The sequence below is a fragment of the Cryptosporidium sp. chipmunk genotype I genome, assembly GCF_004936735.1.
Source record: "Cryptosporidium sp. chipmunk genotype I strain 37763 chromosome Unknown contig_2, whole genome shotgun sequence".
NCBI classification, from domain to species: Eukaryota; Apicomplexa; class Conoidasida; order Eucoccidiorida; family Cryptosporidiidae; genus Cryptosporidium; species Cryptosporidium sp. chipmunk genotype I.
The window spans coordinates 238962-254396 of record NW_027125624.1 but is presented as its reverse complement, the minus strand read 5'-3'; the positions used below and the strand labels follow the sequence as shown (position 1 = coordinate 254396).

Sequence of the window (15435 nt, the reverse complement as noted above, 5' to 3'; positions counted from 1 at the left end):
CAGTAGAGAAAAACTCGAAAACCCTCTGCTAGTTAGATCTTAAATATGATGATATTTTGAACTGATTAACCTATGTCTAGTACTCTATAATAATTTATGTGAATATTTCATGTGGCCGCATAAACAATTATGAAAATAAGACTTTCAAACAAAATTTTTTACCAAAACCTTTAAAATTACAAATAATGTGGAATTTTTACTTAAAATAGCATCAAACTGGTTATGAATCTTTGCCATTAATAATTTTTTATTGGATAAGCGGCTTACCGCCAAGGTTGTTATCGTTGGACTCGTAATTATTTACATTAATTGGAAAATACTTGTAATAACTCAATTTCTATTACCGTTACTTATAAGAGCTAATTTGATGAAAGTTCTGGCCTTTTAATATTTTATGTTATACTTTTATTGTTAGTTGAAAACAAAATTCTTTGGCTATATTTTTTAAGGAATCATTTATCATTGCTACCTTTTTAATTTAAAACAATATCCAATTACAATCAATTAATTGAGAACAGTCTAAACTGCTTAAAGGCTGCTATAAATTTAAAAATATTTACAAGATATATTAACTATGGGAGTAACTTTATAAGATAACAAATGGTCAATATGTTTAAATGGTTCATATATCTACAAATATGTGGATTTTTTATCATTTCAACTATTTTACTGTGCCACTTTATTTTGGCTATCTTTTTTAAAATCAAATCAAAGTACATTAAAAAAGGTAAAATCGGGTCTTTCCAAATAGTTGGTTTAAAGAAATCTTTTTTTGGAGAATCTCTTAGACAAATTGAGATAGTTTTTTTGATTTTTTATCCATTTACTTTCCATATTTCTGTAGTAGCCGTTATGTTTTATAGGTCGTATACGCAAACATTTGAATCATCACTCAATTGGCAAGAAGCTGTGAAAATCTATGCTGGAAGCTTATTAACTATTATATTCTGTATCATTTTTTTAAAATCTCTGAAAGTGAAATATGGCTCTTTTGAACAAATATTCCTAATGCCTGCAGATCTTTCTGATTGTAAATATGTATCTGTCAGCTTTCCGGGATCCTATAGGTTTTCTAACAATAATATATGGTATAAATTATTGGGTAATTATTATATTCATATTTTGGAACAATTTCCAGTCACTAAGCTCTGCCGCATTAACGTAAAAAATGAACCAATCAACTTTTTTGGCACAATGACGAATAAGTACTTTGAATACTACAGAGAGAAATACTGGTGGTATGAAGATGAATTCGTTTGGTCCAGAGAGATTCTGTCTAGAAAAGCTGCTGAAAATTTTCCTGAAGAAAATTCTAACTTTCTAAAAGAGAGAGACCAAGTTATTGAATCGTTTGGAAATCATGAAAAAGAAAAAATTCTTGAACTTGTTGGAACTAATAGCTTAGGCTCACATCCAGTTTCATTATGGAAACTAATATTTTCTGAGTTTACCTCAGTTTTAAATATTATTCGTATTATGACATTATTAGACGCACTTTTCTATTCATTTATTGTTTGGCCTCTTTGCTGGTCTGTTATTACATTTTATACAATTACTTGGTCAATTATTAAGGCCAGGCGCAATTATATTGAAACGGAAAAATTACTTACTCAACACGACTGGGATGTCTATAGATATCTTACAGGGCCATGCAAACCGCATTCATGCTCAAGAACTGGCAGCTCTTTTATTTTTTCAAGAGAACTTTTTCCTGGTACGGTCATTTTCATAGATAAGGCTATGCGGATCCCTGCTGATTTATTGCTGCTTAATGGAAATGTTGTAGTAGATGAGTCATGCCTTACTGGTGAAGCGACTCCACAATGTAAGACTGGTGAAACCCAACTTGTTCCCTCTGAATTTTCTTCAGCTTGTGGCAGGCCATCTAACTCTAGGCATCTTTATGCTGGCAGCAAAGTTTTAGAAGTCTCTTCAACTGGGGTGGCATTAGCTATGGTAACAAGAACAGGATCGGCTACACTTAGTGGTGCATTTATTTCATGCCATTCCAACGCCCATCCTGTTTATGGATTTGCTGAAGGTCTATCTCCTCTGTTAACATCAAAATCAAAAGATGACTTTACTTCAGAATCAATTTTATCATTAGTGAGTTGCTGTGATATAAACAAAAATATTCGTGAAAATTGGAACTTTAGTCCAGAACCTCTTTGGATCCTATGCTTGATATACGGAGCTTTTATTGCTCTAACTGATTCTTATGCTTTATCTTTTGAGATTGGCTCCATATTTTTCATTGTTTCAACAGTAATATACGTCATACCTTTTTGGTCTACTTCTTCCATGTCCTTATACTTAAACAACTCAATAGAATATTTAAACAGAGAACATATCCTCACCACAAACCCTAAAAAATTAAATCAACTGCGCCTCATAGATACAATATGCTTTGATAAGACAGGCACTCTAACTGCTCCCATATTCTCTATTAGTAATGTCCATATTTATCCATTTAGAAATAATACAAGAGACCACTTAATGCAGTTAGCGATGGCTTCATGTAATAATTTAATTTTTGAAAAGGCAGGATCATTCCAGCTAGCAGGGAATAACTCCAATTATCCTTCTGGGTCTAAGCTAGAGCAATGTTTGTATAATTATTCAGGTTTTTGTGGCTATAAAGTATTTACCTTCAGCTCTGAAAGGCTTTTCATTATTCCCAAATGTAACAGAAAAGCTTTTCTTGACAGGGTTATAGAACTTGAGTCTTATTTTATTTCAAACCATGAAACAAGCTTTGACATTCAACAGCTTGATCATGTTTACCCAAGAAATTCACTTGAGTATATTTCTGCAGTTTGTGATGCAATAGAAGTAACCAAAAGATATCCGTTTGATGAAACGCTAAGATCACAAAGTGTAGCCGTAAAAAAGTATTCTATCGAATCAGAATTTTCTTCAGAATTATACTGTATTCACTCCACTTCTATGGTTTTTATGAAAGGTGCAGCAGAGAAGATTGTGGAATTAACAACCAATTCTGATGACTGTAATGATGAAACTAACTTCAGAGATTGGTCTAATGATATACTTAAGAACCAAGTTGCGGGTTCATACATTCTTGGATATTGTTATAAGGTGGTAAGTGACCAAGCTAATTCTAGAAATAAGACTCCTTCTTACCAACATTTAAGTTCATCTTTTATTCCACTTGGGCTAGCACAGTTAAAATCTCCTATAAGATCAGAAGCAGCCTTTGTTGTCAAGCTGCTAAGCAATGGTAATTTTCACTGCCCCATTATTACGGGAGACAATATTAATTCCGCAATTGTCGTTGCAAAAGAAGTTGGTATAATTTCCAATAGGTTCGTTTCTTGCTATATTGATTTGGATCAAAATCTAGTTTGGGAAATCGAACATTCAAAAAGAAAAATCAAATTTCCTTTGAATAATAAAAACAAAATCCGCTTTGTATCTGGCATTGTACCTCCAAAAATTGTTCAGGACAAATTTCAAATTGCACTTTCATCAGATGCCTTCAAACTATTTATTAAAATCATTAATTTGGAAATTTATGCCGGTTGCAAACCGAAAACTTCAGATGAGCTAAATGAATTAACTATTTTTTCAAAAATTATTAGTAATACTGTCATTTTTGCCAGATTTACTCCTGAACTGAAATCTATAGCAGTTGAACTGCTTGAAAGGTTAGGAATGACTGTACTTATGGTTGGTGATGGTCCAAATGATGTAATTGCACTGCAGAAAGCAAATTCAGGTCTTTTGTTAACAGAAACAATTAAATATAATGGCCTCGTTGCCCCATTTATTTCAACGATTTTCCCATATGGTCTACATTCCGTCTGTAGATTAATAATAGAGTCTCGAGGAGTTGTTTTTGCATTAGTATCTATGTACCAACATATAGTTTTGCTTGGAATATTCTTTGTTACATGCAAGACTTTTCTTTTATGGCAATCTCAGGCAATGATACCTGCTATGGCCTGGCTATTTATTGATATTTTTTGTACTTTACTTCCATTACTATTATTTTCATTATCCAGACCAAAAGAATATCAAATAGAGAATTTGAATACAGCTGGAAATTATCCTTTATATAATATTAATCCGAGCAACTCTTTACCTGAGACTTATGATTCAGATTGCAGTGATATAAAAACTAAAAGTCTTGATAATTATGGTATCGATATGAATTCCGATAAACATATGTTATTTGCTGGCAATGAAAGCCCATCAATGACAAACAACGAACAGATATACAACATTAAGAACTATGTCGGATGCCATATTTTTTATACTACAAGTTTCCTATCTTTAATCATTTCTCTGCTTGGGTTTGTTGTTATTTCTAACAGACTAGTTCACTTCGTTCTCCCAAAGCATGGAATCGAACGCTGCTTCAAGTACAATTTGACTATTCCAGTTTATCTCTGGCACGTCAGACAAGATAATATAGAAGCCGCCTCATCTTGGTGTTACATTTCCTTCCAATTAGTCAACCAAGTATGGCCAATTTGGTTACGTTCATCTTCGCTTACTCCAATGAAAACTAATATTATCTTAATTTTATGGAATATTACTATGAATTTATTTATTTTGTTTTGTATCTGGATGGAACCATCTCGACTTGGTTGTATTTTGAGGATTAACTGTGACGATCAAACTTCAAGGTCACTCCCAGATAACTGGATTAAACTTTCTTCTCCATTTTATGGGCAATACAATAACAATATTTTTCCTAGATCTTGGAGAATTGAACTAACCTTTTGGTGCTTTTTTTTCTTCATACTAAATATCATCGTTTCTTTATTATCAAAAACTATGATTTTTAAATTTGAAGGCTGTGAACAAAATAAAGCTTCTAATCTTTCAAAAACTACTTCTACTAGAACTGAATCCTCTCTCAATGAAAATATTGAGATGTAAGCATCCTAGTTTGGACCTTAAATTTACCAATTCTGTGAATATTCGTTTTGCAAAGATTTTGTTATCTTTGCTTATTTTAGCGCGACAGAAACAGAACATTCATAAAATAGGCGATTAATAAAAGTTCTGCAGCATTCATATCTAAACCTTAATAAAAAACTATTATATTTCATCCCTAGTGATATAATTAAAAAATCGTCATGTTTATGAATATTAATTGAAAAACTCTTCAAAGCGAAAAGTGCTAACGAAATTCAGAATTTCTATTCTTAAATTTAATAAGTCTTGAGAACTTTGTGTAAAGTGAATCTGGGAGAATTTTATTAAATGTATAGACATTTATGGCCATAATTACTATTGTGGATGCAATGAAAAATTTAATTGAAGGTGTGCTATCTCCCATAAATGCCCAAGATAATATAGTAATGATAATAATAGTTAAAGCATTGAAAAAACATTTCATAATACTGTCAGAGTACTTAAGAACACCAACCACAATGAAACCTCCATACGCATTCAAAAAAATAACCAGAATAGTTAGCCAAGAAAATCCCTGAAAAACTCCATCCTTGATTATTTTTTCCTTGCACGTAATCCAAGCAATTGGAGAGCCTCCAAATATTCCAATAAGGGATAAGATGACATTTCTACCCCAAACTGTAGATTTGTATTGAATTATATCACTAGGTTCCTTATCAATTAGATTATCTAGTTTGGCAGCATTTTCTATATCAGAAACTGAGGAAACAGCTTTATTATCGTCTGGGTCTTTAACCACTTTCTCGATTATTACAGTTCCGAGACCGGATGTGACAGAGCACGTAATTGATGCCAAAAAACCAATCATTAGCTGATAAGACTGAATATTCCCTTTATTCCTAATGTTAGATTTTTGGACTAATAATACTCCAACAAAAAGCAAAAAACAAGCAAACCATCTAATGGTGCCAAGTCTCCTTTTTAATAATAAAACACTAAATACTGCGGTAGTTAGCACCTTTAGCTGCGCTGTTACTTGGTATACCGAAGCAGGGAGATTTTCAATTGCAACATACGTAAGGTTGTTTTGGAATAAGAATAAGACCCCTGGAATAACTACTAGAAGGTTTCCTCCTATATCATGCAAAAATTCGCACTTTAAAGCATAAATAAACTCCTTTATAGAATTTCCACCTGAAATTTGAAAAATCATAAACAGAGAAGTAAGCAATTTCAAAATTTCGACCATAACTACAGCGACAGGAGTTAGGTATTGTTTTCCATCACTTGCTGGATAAGTAACACTTAATTTCATGCATAATACAACGCAAATGCACTGGAGTGACATTAAAATTAAAGTAAGAAATCTCATTTGAAGATTATACTTTCCTTTAAATACTCCCAAATAATAGAGGCCATTAGAGTAGTAAATTTCAAACATCCTCTTCTCTTTAAGTGTTTTGTATTCTATCAATTGGGTTGCCTCATTTGGCATCACATCTTCTTCAGCCTTCATTTCAAAGCTTCAAGATATTCCAATTTGTTTATCAACTCTATCCGCTCCTGTACGTAATATCTAGTTACCTTTCAAACGCGACTACCCACATTGAGGCCGCATTATTGCGCCAATCAAAATTCCATATAATCAACTCGAATATCTAACAAATGGCAACGCGCTATCAAAATAAATAAATTACATTGTCACAGTGTGCCTAAAATGTCGCTCGAATTAGTTATTTATGTTGAAATCATGATAATATTTGGAACAGAGTCGGTTATTTACTTGTAGTGTGTTAGGTAGAATCTCCCTGTAATAAAGAGCATAATACTTTTGCATTAAAATTTGTTAATTTTAGCTAAGGAATTCTTTTGTAAATACCTAAGAGTTAATGTTTACATACACTAATGCAAATTGCGCAAGATTTATTCACGCGTTATCACACTATTGATCAACTTACTATTAAGTAGTCATAGACATATCTTACTAAAATACATATATTAGTAATTTATTAAAGCTTTGAAGAATATCGGAAATATAAGAAAAAGAATAATTATCAATATTTTAAATCTTCGAACCTCCCTTTATTAGGGGTGATTCTTCTAAGTCTTTTGCTACATTTTCAAATTGTTCACTTTTCCCAACAGGATCTAAAGCTTTGTCATTCTTGGATGAAAGTTTAGAACTGAATAATTCTGTAACATTGTAAAATTTCCAAGTAATTACTTTATCAAGAGAATAAAGTGTCACTGCACAAACTACGACAGTTGCTGCAAATGCAAATCTAGGAGTCATCTCTGTGTCACCCAAAAATAGCCATGATATCAGCGTAATTAATACAATTGAAAGTGCATTGCAAAAACACTTCAAGATTCCATCTGCATATTTCAGAACAGCAACCACTATGAAACCATTTCCTGCGTTTAAACACACAACTAATAATACAAACGGAGAGAATCCTTGAAAAACTCCGTGTTTTGCTATTTGTTCTCTGGAACTAAAGTAGGCTAATGGAATTCCCCCAATTATCCCAACTAAAGCAAGAATTACATTTCTTCCCCAAACAGAAGTTTGAAATTCACCATGTCCTGTCTGAACACGTTTATCAGTATCCTTAAGTACTTTTTCTAAGACTACAGCACCAAGTCCAGATGTGAAAGAGGAAGTAAAAGCAGCAAAAAGACCAATAATAAATTCTGATAAATCTGAAGTAGGCTCGGCAGAAGAGTGTTTTGACTTTTTTGGAATCATTATAACTCCAAAAACGAGCAGAAAGCATGCAAACCAGCGAGTTAAACTGAGCTTACGTTTCAAAATTAAAACACTAAAATATGTTGTTGTAAGGATTTTCAGCTGATACAGTACCTGATAAAGAGCTGCAGGAAGCCTTTTTAAAGAAATGTACAATAAGTTGTTTTGGAGAAGGAATAAAACTCCTGGTATCAAAACTATTAAGTTACCCAACTCGTCTGATGTAAACTCTGAATAAAGTGCTTTCGGAAAAGCTCTGATATCTTTTTTTGCGGTTGTAATAAAAATCATGGTTAGTGAGACCGCTAGCTTGATAAATTCTGAGCAAACAACTGCTACTGAAGAAATATAGTTATGTCCATCTTTTGCAGGGAATCTGAAACTAAGCCTTGTACATAACACTATGCATACTGCTTTCAAAGCAAGGAGTAAAAGTGAGATATACCTCAGTGGAATATTCAGATTCCCGTAAAATAGCTCCAATCTAGGGACTGTAACTCCATTATCTCTTATGTTGAATAAGCTTCTTTTCTCTTGAAGCAATACATCATCATCTTTTGATGTATATACGGAGTTTTTCTCTTCAATAGAACTACTTTTCGATGTCATTTACTTTTTTTCCTTTTCTTTTTATCAAATAATCTTAACTAGACAGTTCCATTGAAAAGCAGTACGCACTGATAACGTATTTCCCGCCTGACCTATCCATTAATATTGCTTTAATAACAAATATGTAACCACTCAAATTATTCATTATCATTGCTATACTAAGTTAATATCTATTCAACAGTTAAATGACTAATGAGTAGCTCGCTCGAGACTAACAAAAAATTACATGGATGAATTTGATAGTGAACTAAGTGCCATGTGCGAAAAAACACCTAGGTATTATAATTAAAACTATAAGTACTAGGATTAATATCGCAAGTACTGACGATATCCATATTTTGTATTTAACGGATAAAGTAGCCACCTTTAAAACTATATCCTTTCGTTTTTCAAAATCCGGTTGTTTGTCATCCTCTATTCTTATATTTCCTACGCAAGGAAAATCCGAAATATTCGCTACTGATTGTTTTAGAGCTTCTAAGCTTTTTCTATATGCCTTCAACTTCACTGTTAATGAACTATCCATGAGCTTGCTTTTTTTTGGTACGCATTTCTTGTGGAGAAATTCAACTCTTTTCACGACGTTATTAGGATTCTCCTGATTATCTGGTGATATTGAGTCCCTTACATTCACAGTTATAGAGTTTAATTGAAACTTATCAGCACGATATTCTGATTGTCTATTTTGATACTCTAAACTCGCGTTATTTTTACGAGACATGTTTTGTCCAGAATCTAATTTTTTGCTATCTTTATTTGATATTAGTCGAGTATAACATCCATTAAACCTGTTTTTTCTAGCATTAATTTCCTTTTTCAGTGGTGTATCCTCAAGATTTCCAAAAACTATATCCCTTTCAGTCAAGGGAACGATCGAGTATCCGAAATATGAACTCAGCACTGATTTTTTTAAATCACAATAAATTACGAAAAAAGTAGCTTCAAAATCATAAAACCCCTGTGGTAAAACTTCCTTTATAATTCCATTACAAGAAGAATAAAGCTCCTCTTCTCTATTAGTCTTGATATAAGTCACTACCCCAACTAATTGTTTTACTTTTACTAGTTGATAATTTTTAATGTTTGTATTGAAATATAAGACGTCATTCGGCAATAACCTCGATTCAACCACTCCTTTTGCAACAAGTATACGACGAGAAACTATCTTAGGTGGAATAATTTCACCTTCAAGTTTAAGCTGCTGAGTTTTTATTTCCAGACTTACTAATGGGTATATTTTCTTACCGTTGAATATTTCTTTCAGTTCTTCATTATTCCCAGGTAAACGTCCTAATACTGACTCATTAATTGACTTTGGATATTCATTGAGGCAAAAAGTATTTAAAAATTTTATACAACTAAGAGTTAGTATTAATAACTTTTTAGTATTCATTAATTTTTTTTTTTTTCTTGACCTTTACATATATTGCAGTTAAACAGGCGCCACATATTAATGTATTTTGAAAATATGCTATTAAAATTACATGGATATAACATAATTTTCGCTTTTCAATAAAAAAGAAGATAATGTTTAACATTAACTCCTGAAACTGGCTTTTATGTTGTATAGTCAATAAATATCTGCGATAAAGCGTTTATTTATACTTTAATAGCCTCGAAATGGCGTTTTATTACCAGAATTAATGTGGCTTCAATATTAAAATTACAACTTACAATATAAAAAGAAAATTGCTAAAATACTTAACACTATAGTAAAGTACATTCGAATTTCATATACACTTCAAAAGCTTAAAAACATCTTGCAGAGTAACAATTTAAAATTTTTTAGAAAAAAAAAAGCATGTAAGAAATACTTTATACTTTATATTTCCCAATAAATGCTACATATCATTATCTGGTTGTTTTTTCAATTTATTGTAACTAAAAAACTATGTTCAAAAACCAGAATTATGTGCTGAAAACACTGCAAGAAATTTTATTAACATGTGATGATTTTTTCTTGTCAAAAGTTGATTAAAAAAATTAATATTTATTTAATTAATCTGATGCTGGAATTGGGTTGGTTTTTAACTCCTCAGTATTATCTTCACTTATTTGTATTTTTAGTTGATCAAAAATCCTTCTTTTTATACTATCAGGGGCAGTAGCTCTTCTATTCTCTACAGCACTTAAAACTAAAGGCTTAGAAACCAACTCAGAGTGCCTTCTCATATTTAATTCTACATCTTCACTTCTTTCAGAGTCGCTATCTTCTGGGCTAAATTCCTCAACCATCCCAATCGTTAATAATTTTTTTTCAAACTCTGAAATGATATTCAAAACGCTATCCCTTCTATAATTCGAAATAACGTTTGCAATCTCATCGACTATTTGTGACCCTGAATTTTCCTCATCCTCAACAGTAACATCCTCCTGTGTATCTGCATCAGAAAACTTTACTCTTGAAGTGCAGCAGCATCTTGTGCTCCAATCCGTTTGAAGTTCATCTTTGTTTTCAGTTTGTATTTCCTCGGAAATTTTCTTTTTTTCTTGAAATTTTTCTGGAAAGATTGAAAGCTTTACTTCCCTCTGTGTACATTTATTTGTATGGCTATGCATATTTCCAAACTAATAGTTCAGTATCAACAGTTTAGAAGTTAAAAGTTTTAAATTCTTAAAAGCTTCTTTAATGGTATAAATTTTAAAAGGGGTGCATGTTTTTTTGGCGCTCAATACCCCTTTTAAAATGCATTTTTTACATTTTAAAAGCATAAGATTGAGATAATTATTCAAACTCTTTTTTATAAAGATAATTAACAACTCATTTCTTGCAAAGTCGCTAGACAAGCAATTATCTTGATTGTAATAACTAAGAGCATTTTTTGATCAAATACGCAGATTGTTTTACAGAACGATTTAGCTAGTATAATTAATATGAATTAACATTTTCCATGAATTTTACATCGAATAAAATTATATTAAATTTCTAATATAAACTCCGCTATATCTAAAATTAAGTTTTAAATCTTAAACCTAGGCATAATGAGACGATCTTTGAAATCTCGTAAACCAAAATTGTACAGCCTAGTATAATTGGAAGAGTGATTGAGAAAAGTCCAAAAGTAAGGGGATTACATGAGAAATTGTAGTCTTCATTGTCTAGGGCAAGTCTATCTCTATGCTTTTGATAATTTCGATCGACTCTTGAAGGTAATCTGCCAAAAAATATTAAGTTCAAAGTCCGGTAATTAGAGGTTGATCGAGGAACCATTTCAGAGAAAAATACAAACCAAAATATTGCACAAGGTAAAATCAGGACTATTATAGAAAATATCGAGACAGATATTGATCTGAAAATAGGAACCAGTTGTGGTCCAGAAATTAATTTGTAATGCACAACAAAGGTTATTCCAATTGCTGAAGCGGAATTCAAAATATATCTTGCCCAATCTATAATTCTATCTCTATTTGTTAATTCTCCTAAATCTTTAACAAAGGTGCAAAAAAATATTCTACTTGCTTCTAATTTATCGCTTGATAAATATTCACCTTCATCTCCCTTAGAACACGCTTCGTTTTCACTAATTTGCTGTTTTGCAGATCTCAGAAAATACCTTTTACTAAATGAGTTTTTGTTGGGAGTGAATAATTCAAAGTTGCATTCAACTTGGTTAAAAATACTCCTAAAAATATTATCTATGCATTTCATAACAACTGAGACAAAAAAGATCCAAGTGAAAAAGTTACCCAAAAGGAAAACATGTTTTATGAACTTTAGTGCAAAGAAGCTTTTTGAGCTAATTTTTGACTCCAAAACTCCCCACGCCATTCCAATTCCTTCACTGTTAGGCTCAAACCCATTGGGTAAAATTGGTAAAGAAGGAGCTATGCTCAAAACCACAGACGCCTCGCACAAAAAAATAAACAAAATCAAAGACATTGTAATTCCCCAAATCCTAGAAGACTTAACTTCATAATTCGAAAACAGTTTAAATGTGCCAGGTAAAATTATATGAAATGCCATAGCAGAAATTACAAAGGTTCCTATTTCCAAAATTCCACCAACAAATCCCCAAATATGTACATCCCAATCAAATTGAATGCTTTTGCTTTCAAATTTGATGAAAGATAAACTTGTTTTATAGGGAGAGTTTATAAAATAAAGAGAAAGAGTGGAGAAAAGCAATAGACCAAAAAAATTTATCCAAGAAACTATACACAGAATCAGCGCACCATATGTATGCATGTTCAAAATGACGATTGAAACTGCTGTAATTAATAGAAGTAAAAGTGTATTTCCAAATTCTGATTCTGTCCCTAATAAATCAAGTCCTTTATCATTCAATACTATGTTCTTTGATTCCAAAAATATCTGAGACCCTTCAAGAATAGCAAATGAGGAATAAGAAATGCATACTATTACCATTATACTCACGATTGCTAATATTAATCTTGCTTTGATGGTTCGCATTGCCACTTTGAGCCTTTTTTTATACTCGCCGTCTGCCGTTAAAATGTGTGTATTATAATGTCCATAAATATTATGCCTTGAATCAACATTCCTACTCACATTTTTGCTATTATAATTTGGATTTATATTGAAATGCATATTTGCCTCTCTAATCTCAGACTTTGAACAACTTAAATCAGTCCTAAACTGCGAGTACATAAATGCTCTCATCACAGCATTTGGATAGTCTGATGGCATTCCCAATCTCAATAAACAACCGGACAAATTAATCAATCCAATTCCAGAAAAAAGTAGATAAAGTCCAATTAAGAATACTGCGCATACTAATATTAAATTTAAGTCTCCATTTGACTGTTTATTCAGTCCTTCAAAACTCCTAGAACAAACTCCAGGAGCAGCGAGCAATGATGAGAATGGAAACCCCGAACAAAGGACTGTAAAAACCCCAAAAAATAAGAATTTTGATTTGTAAACAGTATTCATAATTATAATAATAAATCATCAACTACTATGGCGCCATGCATGCAGAGGGATACTAGCTGGAAACCTGTAAATGTTGATTATTACGAAATATGATTAAGAATAATATAAAATAATGTAGAAAATGGTACTGATTCAGAATATGCTGAAATTACTTATTAATAAATTAGATTTTATAGCTTAGGGTCGAAAAAGATGAACAATTTTCTTAATTCCTTTTTTGCAAATATAAACAAGCTTAGAGATTTATCATTATTTGAATAAATAATTCGCAAACCAACGAAAACTTTTAATTCCATATTTTTTTTAACAACGGATCGTGCATACTTCAGATCAAACTTAAAGATTATTATTAATAAACGCGTTTTTAAACTCAATCTCCATGCAGGTTAAGTAACATTGTAATGTTCCTATCCTTCTTCTTTCTACAAATAATTTGGAAACAAATTCGGAAGTGAAGTGCGTATTATTGGAAGTGAGATACCACCAAAAAATTAATTGTTGCTTTTTTGATATAGTTTGTAATACAAATAACAACTCTTTCTGAAAATTGTAATTTTGAATTTCTTTCATTATTTTTATTGAACTAAACCAAAGATTGTAAAGTAATGATTTAGAAAAATAATTTTTCTGAGAAATGTTGGAATTATATAAGGAAGAACTAATTGATTGCTTATTATTAGAACAATAGCTGGTTTCTTTATCTGGTTTTTTACTTACGTAATCCATAAATGATGAATTTAAATGCTCATCTAGATTTATTGAAAATAACTTAGAAAGAATTTCCAACAGGTTATTTCTATAAAAAATTGGAGTTGAGAAAAGCAAGGTTTTTATTTCATTGATAGCTAACTCTGAATAGCCATAAAAATGTTCATCATTGTTTTCTCTAACAATCGAAATCAAAATCTCCAGCTTTTCTGAAATCGATTTGAATTCACTCTTGAAACGGTTCAGATAGCAATTTACCATTTCAAATGTATCTGAAAAACTCGTATTTATCAGTTTTTTATCTAACTTCAGAATTTGATCACTTCTTTTTGTCTTTATCCAAGGCGAAAATTTACTTAAAGACGAACAATTTTCCATATGAAATCTAATAAGGCTGTTGATCATTATCACCACGTCTAAAAAATCACATGAATTTTCTAGTTGATTATAAAAATCAAAAATATTACATAACTCATCATCTTTAATTAATAATGAACATTCAAATAAAGAAGTTACAAGTATTTCAGATCTCGAGTTTTCAATCAACTGGTTTAGTGTATTTATTATGTTATTTTCAAATTCTGTGTATCTGTAAATAATTATTCTGCATATCAAAATTGACAAAGGGTTATATTGATATTTGTTTTGAAAATGCCTCAATGATATAAATAAATTTTCCAAGATTTGATTTTTTAAGCTAATTGAAAAAGTTGCAATTCTATATACCGCATCCACTTCATCTTCGTCTAAATAAAAAAAATTGATTCTTTTGCTATTGTTTAAGTCATATTCAAAATCTAAATAGGAGGGAATACCTATTTTTATAGAATTTTTATACTCGAATATTTGTTCAATGCCCTCAAAATCTTCAAGATGATCAAACTTTTCATTTAAAACATCCCATTCAATACTCATATTTTTTTGTTCAATTAAATTATTTTCAACACTTTTGTTTTCAATAAAAAATAATTCGTGGAATTTATAATTACTCTCTCTAGAATTTCTATAAAGTTCATTAGTCAATTGCCCTAATATCCAGAAATTATATAATCTTAGTTTGCCTGTTTTCGAGTTGATTAATTCAATTAACTTGCAATTTTTTGGAAACTTAAAAAGGAAAAATGTATCTAAAAATATTTCAACTATACTAATATTTAAATCAAGCTCATCATTATCTTCATGTTTCTCCAATTCTAACAAATTTTCTATCAATTTAATAAAACTGCTTATTACTGTTCCAGAATCAAATATAATATCATTTTTAAGGTCAATACTTAAAATATAAATTGCATTTAGTATTCTGAAACGAGTATGATTATCTTGTATCAAATCGAAGATATGATTTAAACTGAACTTTAATTCAATAGATATATTTGGAAATATTTTGTTGATCGAAAAAAAATGTTTCATTTCATATTAACACTTTTTTAAAACAGAACCTTTAAGTTTTATTTCATCAGAAAATAATTTGGCGCAGCTGTAACAGAATCATTTTCAGTAATGCAAAATAATTGTCATTTCGTTTATTTAAATAAAATTGTAGAGATGAAACCAGCATAACATCTAATTCTGTTAAAAATAACAAAATTTC

General features: G+C 30.9%; 7 protein-coding genes across 7 annotated transcripts; 1 reads left to right on the top strand and 6 right to left on the bottom strand.

The window, feature by feature from the left end:
• Positions 1-600: 600 nt before the first annotated feature.
• Positions 601-4905, top strand: ELE39_001770 (E1-E2 ATPase family; the record flags this gene model as incomplete). Its single annotated transcript, XM_067345493.1, has 1 exon — positions 601-4905. One exon carries the CDS (start codon positions 601-603, stop codon positions 4903-4905), a length of 4305 nt encoding a protein of 1434 aa, XP_067199381.1.
• A 244-nt stretch (positions 4906-5149) lies between these two features.
• On the bottom strand, positions 5150-6400 carry ELE39_001768 (UDP N-acetylglucosamine transporter-like nucleotide sugar transporter; the record flags this gene model as incomplete). Its single annotated transcript, XM_067345491.1, has 1 exon — positions 5150-6400. The coding sequence occupies one exon, from the start codon at positions 6398-6400 to the stop codon at positions 5150-5152; it is 1251 nt and encodes a 416-aa protein (XP_067199379.1).
• Positions 6401-6946: 546 nt separating this feature from the next.
• Positions 6947-8242, bottom strand: ELE39_001767 (UDP N-acetylglucosamine transporter-like nucleotide sugar transporter; the record flags this gene model as incomplete). The annotated part of the gene is made up of 1 exon (XM_067345490.1): positions 6947-8242. The coding sequence occupies one exon, from the start codon at positions 8240-8242 to the stop codon at positions 6947-6949; it is 1296 nt and encodes a 431-aa protein (XP_067199378.1).
• A 247-nt stretch (positions 8243-8489) lies between these two features.
• On the bottom strand, positions 8490-9635 carry ELE39_001766 (uncharacterized protein; the record flags this gene model as incomplete). Its single annotated transcript, XM_067345489.1, has 1 exon — positions 8490-9635. The coding sequence occupies one exon, from the start codon at positions 9633-9635 to the stop codon at positions 8490-8492; it is 1146 nt and encodes a 381-aa protein (XP_067199377.1).
• A 605-nt stretch (positions 9636-10240) lies between these two features.
• Positions 10241-10801, bottom strand: ELE39_001765 (uncharacterized protein; the record flags this gene model as incomplete). The annotated part of the gene is made up of 1 exon (XM_067345488.1): positions 10241-10801. The coding sequence occupies one exon, from the start codon at positions 10799-10801 to the stop codon at positions 10241-10243; it is 561 nt and encodes a 186-aa protein (XP_067199376.1).
• A 394-nt stretch (positions 10802-11195) lies between these two features.
• Positions 11196-13136, bottom strand: ELE39_001764 (uncharacterized protein; the record flags this gene model as incomplete). The annotated part of the gene is made up of 1 exon (XM_067345487.1): positions 11196-13136. The coding sequence occupies one exon, from the start codon at positions 13134-13136 to the stop codon at positions 11196-11198; it is 1941 nt and encodes a 646-aa protein (XP_067199375.1).
• A 336-nt stretch (positions 13137-13472) lies between these two features.
• Positions 13473-15254, bottom strand: ELE39_001763 (uncharacterized protein; the record flags this gene model as incomplete). Its single annotated transcript, XM_067345486.1, has 1 exon — positions 13473-15254. One exon carries the CDS (start codon positions 15252-15254, stop codon positions 13473-13475), a length of 1782 nt encoding a protein of 593 aa, XP_067199374.1.
• Between the last annotated feature and the right edge of the window lie 181 nt (positions 15255-15435).